Source organism: Cavia porcellus, unplaced genomic scaffold (assembly GCF_034190915.1).
Source record: "Cavia porcellus strain 051 isolate PalLab524CR breed Dunkin Hartley unplaced genomic scaffold, mCavPor4.1 scaffold_6, whole genome shotgun sequence".
Classification (NCBI taxonomy): domain Eukaryota; kingdom Metazoa; phylum Chordata; class Mammalia; order Rodentia; family Caviidae; genus Cavia; species Cavia porcellus.
In genome coordinates this window covers 59,955,258-59,970,227 of record NW_026947489.1, presented here as the reverse complement: position 1 = coordinate 59,970,227, position 14,970 = coordinate 59,955,258, and the positions used below count along the sequence as shown (strand labels likewise).

The 14,970-nt window shown below is 50.4% G+C and overlaps 1 protein-coding gene and 1 long non-coding RNA gene across 4 annotated transcripts; one reads left to right on the top strand and one right to left on the bottom strand.

Annotated features, from left to right (window-relative positions):
- Positions 1-675: 675 nt before the first annotated feature.
- Insig1 (insulin induced gene 1) lies at positions 676-10,683 on the bottom strand. Of its 3 annotated transcripts, XM_003469777.5 has the most exons (6): positions 10,521-10,683; positions 10,071-10,436; positions 8,085-8,209; positions 6,275-6,441; positions 5,929-6,028; positions 676-2,613 (listed from the first exon to the last, which is right to left on the bottom strand). In XM_003469777.5, the coding sequence occupies exons 2-6, from the start codon at positions 10,411-10,413 to the stop codon at positions 2,584-2,586; spliced, it is 765 nt and encodes a 254-aa protein (XP_003469825.2). In that variant the 5' UTR covers positions 10,414-10,436; positions 10,521-10,683; the 3' UTR covers positions 676-2,583. The 3 variants fall into 3 exon arrangements, with proteins under 3 accessions (XP_003469825.2, XP_063106895.1, XP_063106896.1); XM_063250825.1 differs by having other exon boundaries at positions 10,071-10,611; XM_063250826.1 differs by lacking the exons at positions 676-2,613; positions 6,275-6,441; positions 8,085-8,209 and having other exon boundaries at positions 5,946-6,028; positions 10,071-10,619.
- Positions 10,684-10,880: 197 nt separating this feature from the next.
- On the top strand, positions 10,881-14,440 carry LOC106027661 (uncharacterized). The gene is made up of 2 exons (XR_010048134.1): positions 10,881-12,556; positions 12,646-14,440. It is a non-coding gene; the product is annotated as an uncharacterized LOC106027661 (long non-coding RNA).
- Positions 14,441-14,970: the final 530 nt, after the last annotated feature.

Below are 14,970 nucleotides of genomic sequence, written 5' to 3'. Positions count from 1 at the left end.
CTGATCTTGAGTTTATTTACTCAGCCCAGCCTATGCAGCTTGAGAACTGGAAATCTTTTGAGACTCACATACCTTGACCTTATTGAAATGGAATAATTCAATTATTTGCTTAAACCCAAGTTCCAGGCAGCTTTTAACTTCCCCAGCAAGACTTTGTGTGTTCTGGGTGAGCCTTGCTCTTGGAACTGCCAGGAAGTAGGCCATGGGGAGGGAACATGTGCAGCTCCTCGCACCCCAAGTCTCTACCTGCCCAGGGGTGAACACCACGTTGTCTCTGCACAGAGCCAGGGCCAGGGTGTGGGCTGGTGGTGAGTGCTTACTTAACAGCATGCGACAGCCCTGGGTCCATTCCCAGCACCACTGAAGGAAAAGCAAGTGTGAATGCACAGGAGCCGGAATGCTCTGGGAGTGCACATGGCTGGCTGTCAGGTAGTGACCATGATAGGGGAGGGGAGATCCCATGACAGGAGCCACGTTCTAACCCAGGCCCAGTGGGCAAGCTGCCCTTCAACTCAGCCCAGCTTCCACCACACAGAAAACATAACCCTGCCATCCACAGGCCCTGCAGAAACATGAAGCACTCTGACACATTTTTACGTGACAAATTCTAACATTCTAAGCTGAGGATACCAAGACCCCGACTCTTTAAAAAGAAAAACCCAGAAATACAACAGCTGGTTTTAAACCTTTAATAAAAGTAAAAAAAAAAATGAATGCAAAAAGAACACAATGTTGAAAACTTAATATCAATGTGAATCTCACTAGTTGTTCAAATCTGGAATAGTGCAAATTTTGCTCATACTTTTTACATTTTTACAAACTCAAATGACTTTGGTTCAATATATTTGCTACAAACTATTGGCAAAAAATTTTTTGGATTCACATTTTTTGGCTACATTGTTTTAACAGATACAGATTTACTTCCAGTTTAAGAGAAAAAAAAAACCCCACACTGTTTGTGCATGATCAAGTATATTGGAAAGATTCACATACTGCTTTCAACTAGCAGCCTCTGGTTTTCATAAAAGGCCAACATTTTCACTGAAAAATGTTTTCACATAACCCCTGTTTTCATTTTAAGAAAATGCATAAGGGATCATCCCAAAATTCAGGACAACCCATCTGCTTTTAAACAAAATTTCTCTAAAACAAATTAGCTTCAGAAACCTAAAATTTACTCCAAGACATTTTCCTCAAAATGAAATACAGGCAGCCACACCCGGAATGAACCCACATGCGTCGGCTGGCAGCGGGCAGTCACGCTCCTGTCCTGCTGCCTGGTGACTTCTGGAGTCTCTGCATTCATCTAAAATGAGCCCAAAACACTTATGTTGCAAAATACAAAACAAGGTAAATTTGTAAGTAAAAATTACCATCCCCACAAAACCGGAGTATATCAGTGGGCCTGGGCTGGGGGAGGTCTGGCGGGAAGGGACCTCGGGACTGAGCAGTACGCTCACCTGCCTCCCTGCGGCACTGAAATGAGTGGAGAACCCTTCTCTGGAGCATCTCAGACATTAAAAAAAAAATAAATATTTAAGAGGATACAAGGCTCAGATTGGTTTTCATGTACATTGCACTTGAAGTTTGAGACCCAATGCCTGCAAATTAGGTCCGCCATGGTCTACGCCATGGAATGAATACGCTGTGCTCACCACCGTGGTCGAGCGCTTAGAACATCACACGGGCAGTGCAGTGACGCACGCACTCTTCTCTTTACAGGGCAATCACAGATTGCAAGTTCCACAGGGCTGTGGAAAAACAGTCCTCTCTACTCTGGAGTCACAGAGAAACAACTTTGGCTCGCTGAGATTAAAATACACAGCAGACAGCGAGCCACTCATAGATGATTCCAGACTGAATAAAAAGTCACACACTGAGGTCAACGCCCTAGATCACAGTGTAGGACTTGATTCCTCATGCCTGCTGCTCCCGTCAGATTGTCTACACAAAGCTCTGTGGGCCAAATGCAGCTTGTGGCCTGCTTCCTGGTGACACGCACATGTGTGACTGCCTGGGTGTGCATGGTGCCACCACAGCAAGTGTGACCATAAGCTGCTACGGGACATCCTCAGAGCGCCACCTTCCTACACTCACCACTGCTCCTGTTTTGCTTTTCTACACAGCCCTATTTTTTAAAACCTTTTGGATAAATATTCCTATTATACCATACTTCATCATTAAGCACCATCAACCTGTTTCTGTGGGCACCAGTACAAACTGAGAGTTGGAATTAAGTTTTAGTTCAAGGCTTTCGCATATGGCAACTTGCTTTTAATAACACGAATGTGAGCTAATACTTGGGAAACTGCCGCTGCTGGGTGCCCACACACAGCCTGGGCAGGGTGCTCCAGGGCACTGGTGGGCACTATGTATTCAGCCACTAAGACTTCAAGGTAAGCACTGTCTCCGCTCTGCTATTCTAGACATTTCTAGGTGGACATTTCTTCTGGAGTCATGAGTACAGTCAGCCCAATCTAAATAAGAGTATTCAGGAGAAAGATCATCTTCATTGCAACCCACTGCCCCAAGTTTCTTCCCAAATCTGGTTTCTTATTCTTCAGAATCAGTGGGTTTGGAAGCTCAGTCGCTATGCGGCTTCTCAGGAACACCCTATGTGGAAAAGGGAAAAGCAAACACATTTAGCTGCTTGGCAGGTGTGAGGTTATAGTTCAATCCCCAGCACCAGAAAAAAAAAAAAAAAAAAGATTAGCTCCAAGTATATAACTACTTAAATATCAAGAGAGCAGGTCCCAAGAGGCTTCTAAAAAATCACACTTCCTGACAGTAGAGCAAATGACCGAGATGGGAGGATCGTGGAGACCTGAGGCCTGACAGTAGCTCACTGGCTGCCCTGCTGGGCCCCACCTAGTGGGACCGGCAGCACTTGTGTGAGGGAGCCTTGCCATGTGGCCCCAGCAGTGACCCTTTTGGCAGAACAAGAACCAGAGAGTTCTGACTGGTACAGCTGACAGCAGTCTGGCCAGAAGGTCTCTGACCCACCTGACCTGCCAGCAGTTGGCAGTTCCTGCCACTGTTCTCTGTCCCTTCCCCCACGATCCTTATAGGAGCCTGTGTGCTAAGTAAACTCTCAATGCAGGATCAAACAGACCTAAGAGACCGAGCTGCTTCGTGCTCTGTCCCCAGGCTGGGCCCTCTGCACACCACTTCCTCCACTGGGCAGGCAGCTTTGAGGTGAGCACACCAAATGCTGGGACTGCCAGCCAGAAAACCATAGACTGTCTTTTCTGAACAGACAGTTAAGGACAGAGTCTTAGCAGAGTCAACAAGGTACTCCAGAATGCTAACACCCGGCATGCCTTCCAGGTTAGGGTCACTCCTAGGAACAAGCAGAGTCAAAATGAACACAAGAAGGCTCACACGTGTCAACCAGAGCGCATATCCTGCCAGTTATCTGGAGACAGAACTGCTCCTCAGAGTTGCCTGCCTCCTCCCTCGCACTGGTAACGAAGAGAACGAAGAATGCTAAGAGCGCACAGGTCTCTCAGTATACTCAGATTAGGTCTGTGCTTGCCAAGAACACAAACGACCCCGCCACGAGACAGCTGCTAGCAGACTCCTGGGAGGCCGTGTGACAGGCGAGAGTGGACGTGAGGGTGGCAGGGGTGTGCTAAGGGCAAGAGGGGTTCAAATGCCACCTGCCTGGCAAATTGTTTGCCACTCCCCATTTAAAACAGTCTGACAGTAGTTTCACCTCGGTGCTGGGCCACCAGGGCTCCAAAGCAAACAATCAACGTCCCACGGACAGCAGCAAGTGCTCAACCAGTGAGCGCTCACAACTGCCAGAATATGGCTGCTGTCAACGGTGGCTGAGCTGGGTCAATCAACAACAGCAGCGCCAAACTGAGCCACCAGCAGGTAGCAGGCACACACCTGATTGCTGTCCTCGCCCGAGGCCGGGTTTGAGAGATGTTAAGGCCAACAGCTTCCATTTCTATAAGTAACAGCTGGCGACCTGTTGTCTTCCTTCAGTCACACAAACTGGCAAAAATTCCCTGCCACATTTCTGGCCGTAGGACAACAGCAAGCAGGGAGAAGAAACACCGAGAGCACTGAACTGCGAGTGGAGTTAGCGTCAGTGCTGCAGGGAGCGGGCCCGGCAAGAACCCCCATTCTCTTAGGGAGGGATTGCAGGTGGGACCACAGGAGAACCCACGCGTGAACAAGAGCGGAGGCAGGGGTCACCTGGAACAACTCAGCACTCACCCACCCTCCCAGAACGACTTCTGCTGCTCCTAGGATTTGGAACCTGCACATGCTGTGAAAGTTCTACCTCCCCCAACAACAGTGCCCACTGAGCTCTCTAACAATGACCGAGAGCCTTCAGTGCGACTGTGCAGCAGCACTGATCACCGCAGCCCCAGCAGCCAGCCTCCTAAAGCCACTCACATTTTAACTGAATGACCAGGTAACCTGACTGAAGGCCACTGTATTCCAAACTTCTTCACAGAAATGCTCTGCCAAAGAACACTCAAAACTTTTAAAGTGGCCTAGCACTACTACTGACACTGTTGTATCAGCCACTCAGGAGGTAAGACTAGAGGGTCGCAAGTCTGGGAGCAGCTGTCTCAAGATGAGAAGGGTACAACGTAGTTCAGTAGTAGCATGCTCCTGGGTTCCACCTGCAGTGCCACAAAAACCAACCCATGAAACACACACATAGCAATACAGGAGTACTTCAGTTCTCCCCGAGAACTGAAGTACCCCCAAGGGTACTTCAGTTCTCCCCGAGGACAAGTAAAGTACGCTCCTGGGAAGTGACCCGGTGTGTGCAGAAGTGCACCCTTTCCAGGTGAGATCATCTGACCACACAAATTTCCAACGTTACAGAAAACAAAACCCTCTGATTCTCTCTTAGGGACATGAGAAACAGTGTTTTCAGTAGAGACTCCCTTGTTTTGGCAGGAGATCTGTAGGGAATTAACAGAAGCAGATGAAAAAGACTCTTAAGACTCAGAAACCAGTGGAACACTTTACCAGTTCTAGCCTCTGGAAATGACTTCTCATCTGAGCAACACGGAAGGGGCATTCGAATCCAACTCCAGGTTAGTCAGCTCAGCAGGTGCAAATAAATGCACCATTATAAAGACAGCAGAAGTGCTACGGTAAGTTTCTGAGGCCAGGAGAGCTTGTTTCTGAGGCAAAGCTCTAGTTTCCTTTTAAATTCATTCTACTTCAGCCCTTCAGTCAAACTCACCTACAAGTAACATCTGTCTGTCTGCATTTGCTTTTAAAAGTAAAGTGCTCAAATGTCCATGCTAACCTTCAGAACAGAACTGCCGCCACCGCCCTCTCTCCTTCTGCCTTCAACCCTCAGGATGTAACTGTGCCCTGGGAGGTGGCACTGCCTTCTTTCCCACTCTGAGCCACCAAGCCTTGTACTATGACTCAGGAGGACCCTGCCCTGCACACATGGCTATCTGTTCCCAAAAGGGCCCTGCATGCTGATCCTGTCTCCTGGCCAGGATGTAGTCACTTGCGGTTGAAAGCAGAGTCTCCCAGTGTCCTCTGTTCCCATGTAACACAGCCACGTAGTAAGTGTCATTTATTGGTAATCTGGGTCCCTGACACATTGGCTTCAGCTGTTCAGGACTGCTCTCTGCTGCTTACTTTATCAGATCTGCAAACTCAAGACAGGCCAGGGCCACACCCGGAGGCCAAGGACTGCACTGAACCTTAGCTGCTTCTAGCACAGGCCATGAGTTTAGAAACCCATAAACTTTTAAAATGAAGCGAACAATTAATTACCTGAGTACTACTACCTCTTTATGCCACGCTCTTCTCAAGTCTGTTTGCCACTCTGTCTGAACTACACATGTGTTAAAGCAGATGAAGCACAGCGCTGACACAGTTCTGTTAAGATAAACCACCGGGCAGAGGAGGCCGTGCAGTGGTCACTTCACTTACCATAGCTAACTGTCGTCCTATGTTTCCCACTGTGACTCCTCCTGAGAAAAATATACATGGGAGCCACGATCGAATATAGAGGAAATCTGGGGAGGTATACCTAGAGGAAAAAAGAAAGGAAGAGCTTAGGAGTCTGCTTCACCAGGGTGATTCTGGGCCGGAGATCTCTAGTATGGGGTCCACACAATGCTGCATAACCACAAACTGCTGCAAAGATGTCACCATCTGAGTGCCACGCCTCAGGGTTACCACTCGGTGTCTGCTGCCAGCAGAGCAGAGGCAGGTGGAGGATTCATGACTATGTCCTGGGGCCGTAGGCAGAGCAGCATGTAGGGTGCACACTTACTGATAGACACCATTGTACACGAGAAACTGAGTGATGAGCGTCGCTAGGAAGGCTATGGTGATCCCGAGCCCAAGGCCACTTCTGGAGCGATCAAATGTCCACCAAAGGCCCAAGGACAAGGCTGCCAAGGTCAAGGACAGCTGGACATTATTGGCAAAATCCAATTTCTGGTGATGCACAAGTTAAAGAAAAGCTCAACAGTTTTTCATAGGATCAAAAACACTTAAACCACAGGTGCTGCTCACAGGAGTTTGTCAGTGCACAGCAAGTATTGCCCAAGAGCTGTGCAGGGAGCTGGCCCGGCTTCCTGGGCCACCAGGTCAAAGTAGAATTCAGGTACAGCCCCTCAAAGCTACACATAAGTCTTCTCAGGGCTCCGGACATAAAGCAACGTATTTTGCCACGAAGGAATCACTTTTTTCCTTTTCTTCTTTTCGTGACTTAAAGTGAGCAAATAGTCTCCTCAAGTCTGCACGATGATCTCCAGGTACCCTGAACAAGACACTTAGAGCTGTCATTAAACTCTGCTCAACTGATGGCAAAACTGATTTGTTGGAGCTATCATCTAGTAACACGGGAGGGGCTAGGGATGCGGCTCAGTGGTAAAGCACCTGCCTGGCAAGCGCACCATCCTGAGTCCAATCACTGGCACACACACACACACACAAAGGCGTATGTTAAATTAACATAGAGGGAAAGCAACCTGAAGACCTCTAAGAATATCTTTCCCTTCATCTTACTACAGCTAGCAACAACTGAGGGAGTCACTCCTTTTCTCCATCTAATTCTAAGCAGCATCCTACTTACTATTACTTTCATTGTCCGAAGACACAGAAAGTAACAAAACCTCAGGAAACTGCCGATGCTCGCCTTGGTATGTACTACCTGCCCTGTCATAATATAAGATCAGAGTGAATTCTGGGACAAGCATACGTTCTGAGCACCTCCACTGTGACACAGCACCTGTCAATCACAGCTAGAAACTCAGCAGGAGGCCCCCAACACTGAGGTGCACAGTCTTTAAATCCTGGAGCCCACTTTATCTGTGCATGTCACTCTGCGGCTGAGGCTATCTTTCTGTGCTCTGACCCAAGTGTAGTGTTTCTCTACCACCCTTTTTCCGTCTGCCTTATCTGACGCTGTAGACTTGCCCTGAGCATAACTTGCATATGATCTTTAATAAAGGGAGCTGCTCACTTACTCCTGGGTGCACCACTGGGCAGTTCTTTCCTTGCTGTACACAGCAGCCTGGGTTTAATGGCCCATTCCACTGCAAGGACTTTGTTCCAAAGAAAATCTCAATCTTTCAAACTATGGACAAATTCTCAAAAAGGCAACATGGACAATGCCAAAGCACACTGCACAGGAGGAGTTCTACCCACAGATGCCGTAAGCGCCGGGTCTTCCACGACTGACCCTGGATATGAGGGGCAGCTGCAGGCGCTGTCCCATAATGTAACGACAGCTCCTCTCTCCAGTCCCTTCCATCATAGGTGCCACCATACCCTCAGCCTAGGAGGACAGCAGGAAGACATGTCAAAGTGAATTATGAGAAGAACTCTTAGGAGCCAAAAGATAACTGAGAAAGGAGCACAGGGAACACAGATTGGCTCTGGCACTATTTTAACAGTGTCCCAAAATATAAAGGCACTCTAGGAACTGTACCCTAAGACTCCTGCTAGGTGTCAAGCAGATGATATACTCAAAGATATGGATGAGGTACGATACCAGATGCTCAACAGAAATAATATGGTGGTTACTCATGTGACCTCAGGGACCCTCTGGACACAGCACATTGAGTCAAGGATACAGCACTGGCGTGATTAATGCCAACAAAAACCGCAATGCAGCGCATGACGCTAGCCCACTCTCTCTTGAACTTGTGGGGCTCTCCCAGATGACTGTCGATACAGGGGTACAGTAAGCCGACAACAGCTGTTTAAGGAAAAGACAACACTGTTAGAACATACCAGCTGAAAGCCACAGTTCTCACATTGATGCTCTGGAACGGTCGTCATTAATACTCAGAGCAGCCCCACAGAGGGGCATTGGCCACCCCTCAGGTGCTGCAGCTATACTCTAGGAGACACAGAGCACTGCTGCATGTGCATGGTGTGGACAAAGCTACCTTGCCCTGAAAAGGGTCAGGCAGAGGAAAGTGGGCCACGAGTCCCAGTGTGCCCTGTGTGGACGTAGCTCCTGGTGTTTGTTTTCTCATGTGTGACATGAAGAGGGTTATGTAACTGGTGGGCAGAGGAGGAAGAGCTCCCTCGATCTGCAGTCAGGAAAGTGCCACAGACGCAGAACCCTAAAGACCATTTGAGCAGTGGATGGCAAGCCTTCCAAAAGAGCAGTATAGTAGCTAAATAAGCCATCTGCAGCCCAAGCGGGACACAAGGTTCTCCTGTAAAGTGCACCCTGTCAGAGGAGCTAAAGCCTGGTAATGGCTTTACTCAGTCTGGCAGGAGAGAGGCAGGCATTCTGGTTTTTTAACGGTGAACAGAGGAGCAGGGTTAGCCACCCACTCAGAGTCACAGAAACTATGGTACATTCCTGGAACTCACCAAAGTTCTAGTTACAAATAACCTCATTTTGCAGATTGTTTTTGATTAAAAGAAATAAACTACCGTACCACATTGTGCTTGAAAAGTGCAATTTCAAATCCAGCTCCACTTTTCAAAAAAGAACTCTTCATGAGCACAGCCATGTCCTTAAAGGTTCAGAGAAAAAGCAGGGTCCCATCTTTCCGAGAACAAAGATGAGCAATTTCTGCCCCAGCAGATAAAAGCAGCACCCTGCCTGGCTGGAGCAGTCCTCCAGCAGGGCGGCTCTGCACTCACCACTGTGGATGCTGGAACACTGCACACTACACTTAACCTCTGTGCCTCAGTTTGCACATCTGGTCACAACCAGATGGAGTTAGGGTAAAGCTATAAAGGGACAAACAAAACTGGATAAAGCTATAAAGGGACAAACAAAACTGGATAAAGCATGCATGCTGCCAGTGGAAGTCTGCCACAGAGCACACAGGTGCTTGCCCTGCCTAGTTTTGTATTTCAAGTGCTCTTGGGTGGAGGCTGCACCTGATAAATGTCTATTATATAAACAAATGCTGGGTCATTAGGTTAGTTAGCAATATGCTGGGCCATGACCATACAACGTTTTTATAATCTAGCTAAACTATAATCAAGAAATTCTATTAAAAAAACACACCAGTCCGCAGTTTAACTATTTCTTGTTGGGCTCTGGCGTGTCTCTGAGGCAGGTCAGGTGTGCTGCAAGCTACCCTCTCCAGTCCTTCCCTCAGGAGACAGGGTGGTGGTGGTGGCTACTTGGCGGAAAGCCACCACAGAAGGAAGTGCTAACGAGTTGCTGCCCTGGCAACGGCTTCTTGCACACGTGACGGTTTGTTTTCAGTTACCCGCAGGGTAGCATGTTCATGCGGACAGCCAATGGTGTGCAGCCCTGCCCTCACCAGTTCTGCAGGTGGCCAATCCCTGGGCGCAGGCCCTGGGTGACAGCTGGGCCTCTGTCATCCGGACGCTAGAGGACGCGACTTGTTAGCTGGCCCAGGTTTGCTCAAACAGCCAGTTATCTCCGACCTCATCTCCATCCCTGCTCCTCAAACTTCAGGGCTGAGGTTGGCCGGCGCGGGCTCCCCACCCTCCCGGCCGGTCCTTCTCCGGACACAGACACTGCGATGCCAGCTGTCACTCCTTTGCAAACGTGCGCTGCTCCCGGGCTGGGAGGGGCCTGGCAGGGGACGCTGCCTCCCAGTCCCGCGCAGAACACTCACCAGCGGCCGTCCCGCAGCACGGCGGCACCCACCAGGCCGAGGAGAAGATGGTGGCAATCACCTCGTCCGGAAAGAGCGTGACATTCCTCTGGATCTGCAGCAGGTTGAGCACCAGAGCCAGGACGACCCCGACAGAGAAGAGCACGAGGCTCCTCTGCACCAGGTCGTGGTGCCAGCTGCTGACCCGCGGGCTCTGGGGCACGGGGTCGGAGTGCGGGACCCCGGCAGCAGTGGGCGCAGGGGTGACCAGCATGCCTGGAGTCAGGGCGGCGCGGGCTCGCGGAGGGCTCGGACGCCGCGCGGCGCAGGGACAGCTCCAGAAGTGGTCGTGCAACCTGGGCATCGGTGCGCGCCGCGCCGAGGGTCCTGAGGGCAGCAGATAAGTCATGCCAAAGCCCGCCTTGGCGGGACCAAGTCGGAATCCCCGCCCACGCCCCAGTACCCGCGTACCTGCCGAGGGGCACCCGCCCGCGGCCGGAGAGCGAGCGAGCACAGGTAGGGGGGCGGTGAACACCCGAAGAAGAGAAGGAAGAAGCAGCGCACCCGGCCGCAGTGCTCTGCTGACCGTCCACTTATATGGCGGGCCGTAGCCCCGCACCACGTGACCTGGCCCGGCCTACCCGCCGTTCGCGCGCACCGCCCAAGGGCGTGGCCCCTCATGGCCCCGCCCCTCCCGCGCGCCCGTCCGCACTGCGTCTGGTGAGGCGGCCGCGACCAATGGCAAATGGGCGGCCGATATGACGTGCTCACACGCCACCGCGGCGCGCGCCGGCACGCGCTTGGCGGGAGCGCGCAGGGCCGCTCAGCGCGAGGGAGGGAGACACCAGGGGCGGAAGTGGGACGCTAGGCGGAATCGAAATGTGCTGGGGGGCGGGGAGTAGAAGGACCGCGGGCGCCGGGCTTTCCCACCTACCGTCTGGGGCCCTGGCGAGGCCCCGCAGGCGCTGGCAAGATCGTTGTGACATCATGGCCGTGCGCAGCGCGCCGATGCACGACGTCCTCGTCCCGCGCCCTCCGCATCTGGGACAGCGAGCCGTGCGAGCCAGTTGGGCGAACGATCGAGAACGCGGGGCTGGTTTGCAGGCTGCCTCTGGGATCTAGGAGCCGCGGGTAACACGTCCAGACTCGGGACATCTGCCCATCTGGAGCCCATCTGAAAGGCCCGCGCCTGGCCACGAAGTCTCCGCGGGGCCTGAGGCAGAAAGCACCTGGGCAGGGGACCCTGCTAGCTCAGAATGTCATCGAGTCACTTTCCCTGGCGCTATGCCAAAAGAAAAAAAGCAAACAAAAAACCGCCTGAGTACAAAGAGTGACATCTGAACTGTCAATATTTCTCAAAGTTCACGGGGCATGAAGGGAGTCTGACCTGTCCCATTTCTGGAACGTGACCCAGCAGGGGATGGAGCGTCCGTGTCCCTTGTCCCATGCCCAGTGTACAGACTAGGCCGGCTTCCACCTCTGCACACTGTCCCTGAGTCTTGCTAGCTGCTGTGGGTTTGTGCCCCAGGAGTCAAAACTTGTGACTTGAAGGAATACTGTGGTCAGGGTCCCTGGTGAGTACAGATTGCACACACATACACAGGCGTGCCTGAACTTGGGCACTGTGTGTCTTGTCATAGCAACACAGAAAATAGATGAAGCTACCCAGGTCAGGGAATAGAGCTCAGTGGCGGAACGCCTGCTTGGCAAGCCCAAGGTCCTGAGTTTGATTCCACACACAGCAACAATGAAAAAACAAAAGGAAGCTGCCCGAGGTGCTAACTGGTAGGAAACTGCTTAGACCGGGGTTGGGGGGTTCTTTGTTACTAAGAGTGCTCCAGGAGCAGTGCTCTCCACCCCACCCCACCATCAACCACCAGTCCATTGTCACTTATTTTGGGAAACTGATACAAATCAGGAAGTTGTGTCAGCTACAGCCTTGACGCTGGATTGGAAAGACTCCGAGATGTGGGGAGCATCTAGATTGTGCCCGTGGGCTGTGAGAGGGGCAGTGAGTGGAGGCAGCAGTTCTTGATGGACCTGTCCAGCCGCTCAAATGCAGGCTCCCATCTCTCAGATAACAGGTGTATACGGGATGTTCTCTCTTCGTGGTCTCCGTGTTGGCCATGCAGACTACCGCATGTTCTCTCAGTTGCAACACCCCACACATGCAAGTGTGTAGTTTATGGGCTCTGTGGATTGGTACGTTTCCTGTCTAATATGGAAAGTGGTGTTGAATCCTCCAGCTCATTGCTCTGTTAAGAACTGTTTGTTACTTTTCCTACGCAGGCAGCATCAATGCAGTCTGGTACAGCCCCTTTGCCTCCCCAGCTTTCCTCTTCTCATCTGCACTGAGACCACAGCAAGCCTGGGACTTTTCCAGAGGCACAGGGACACTGGGTGTTCCAGGACATAGACCAGGATGTCCACTCAGCAAGAATGTGGAGGGATGCCTATGTCTGGTTCTGTGGGTCCCTTGGAGAAGTGTCGTGGACTCCTAATCTTAGGTTAGTCCCTCGAGTTCAGTGTTTGGGGAAACGTGTTTAGGATGGTTCTGTTTTGTTCTCATCACACTGCTGTATGTTAATCATTACAGGTATGCTATGAACTTGGAAATGTTTACTTCGCAGTGACCAAAGAACTTGGCCAGTCCTTCTGGATCACTAGTAAGCAGGCTGGTGGGATAGCACCTTGACATCCACAGCTCCTCTGGTTATGGAGTGGTCAAGGGCCCAAGGGCTTTATTTGGAGGAAGGGGTACTGGGAATCAAACTCATGCTTGCCAGGCAGGTGCTGCACTGCTGAGCTAAATCCCTGGCCCCTGCCCAAGGACTCTGAGCTGCCCTGTGGTGAACAAGCAGGTTCCTCATACCCTTACTCGGGCCATTATTTCTACTGTAACTTTAACAATCCTTTATAATAACTATTCTTAAAATAGATCTGATAACAATACACAGAGTCTGCCAAAAATGTATACACACTTCAGGAAAAGACATACTTGTATAAATATTTTAATGCTAAACTTGATGAGCCATCACAAGATGCATACAAATTGCCTTTGGCCTCTGCCATTACAAGAGGTGCTCAAAGTGCTAAGTTTATTGGGACAGTGAATTGCTGCTTAGTCTTTGAGATTGCTGCATGTGCACTTTCAAGTTCTTCTCTAAAGACCAGCAGTATAGTGGCTTTTCTGTGATACATGACATCCACTAGGGTCCCCCCCATGAAGGTGACACCATCTGTTGGAAAAAACATCACACTGGGCTGGGGGTAGAGCTCAGTGGCACAGTGCCTGCCTAGCATGTGTGAGGTTGTGAATAATTCCCAGTACCAAAAAAAATGCACTATTTTTCTAAACTGTGTATACATTTTTTGTTGGACTTTGTATTTACTTGTTTAAAAGAATCAGGTGTTCATAAATCATTTAGGAAATATGAAAAACCATGTTTTAAAAAAATCATGTATAGTCCTACCACCTAAGGTAGATATTTGGAGTATGCATTTCCAGATATTTCCCAGTGCAAAATGTCCTTGTTTTGTTTTGTTAAGCAGAACCACACTTCACATGAAATGGAACCAATTCCTAACTGACACAAATGTCTTCTGAGCCCATGTGCCATTGTTGTGATGTCTCTACCGGAACCTGATTTACATGCCACACAGTCCTGCCACAGAGAAGTGCAGCCATCACCACAGCCACTGTAACCCAGTTCCCTCTACACCCACTCCCTGGCCACCACTCCCCTGCTTTCTGAGCCTGGACTTTGATGTGGATGTATTCATAGACTATGTGGTCTTTTTTGATTGACTGCTCACAGTGCTTTCAGGATTCCTCCACGTTGCAGTGCGTACTCATACCCTATCTATCCCTTTCTAATGGGCAAATAATATTCCATTATGTGGAGGTACCACATTTTGTCTTTGCATCACCTGGTGATGGACATTTGAGTTGTTTTGACTTTTTCACTCTGATGAATAATGGCGTGATAAACGTGCACCAGTTCTGTGTATGTCACCCCTTCTTTTGGGCAGGTGGAGTTGCTGAGTCCTGTGGGAACCCAATGTGTGATCATCAGAGGGGTCTTCCCAAAGCAGGTACCCCATTTCACAGTCCCTCCAGCAGTGTGCCAGGGTCCTTGCCAACACTTGTTACTATTTAACTTTTTGATTTCCCCATCCTGGGAGGTGTGATCATGACATCAGTGTTAACAGTCCTGTATGTGGGGCGTCTCAGCTAAGATTGTGGTAGGTGCCATTCTCCAGGAATTAGGGGAAGAGGAGAGAAACTGTGTAGGACTGCAGCAGGCCGCCTGCCATCCGGGCTGCAGATGCCCATCACATCTGTGTGGACTTGGGGCAAAGAGGAAATAAAAGTTTCTGTGATCTCTGCATTGCTTCTGTAATTGGTTATCATGCCTTCCCTCTTAGTGATCCTGGGACTCACCCTTGAGAGTATACCTCTAGTAGGGCCTTGTGATCAGCTAGGGAAGCTGCAGGAAGAGGCTGCAGGGGAGAGCCCTGCCCAATCCTGCATCTGTACCTGGAACATGAGGGAAAGAGGCAAGGTATGCAGGGAAACCACAGCTGCAACATAGAAAGAAGGTGGCCAGGAAGGTCATTGTGGAGTATACTACCACAGCGCTGACCGACTAGAGGGAATGATTGGCTGAGGTGGAGAGGAGGAGGAGAAATAAGGGTCCCTGGACAACCCCAGGGGTGAGCACGAAGAGGCTTTGAGAGCACTCTGGGGAAAGGTCCACTGAGGTAGGAAGAAGATTCAGAGGGAAACCCCGGGGGTGGCTCCAGGAAGAAGAAGCTGTCCCTGGTGGCCTTGGAGATGAAGATCAAGTCATGTCCCATGGCTTGGTGATGTGGGGTCAGGGCACCTCCGTGTGAGTCCTAGGGGGAGAAGCCACTGTGA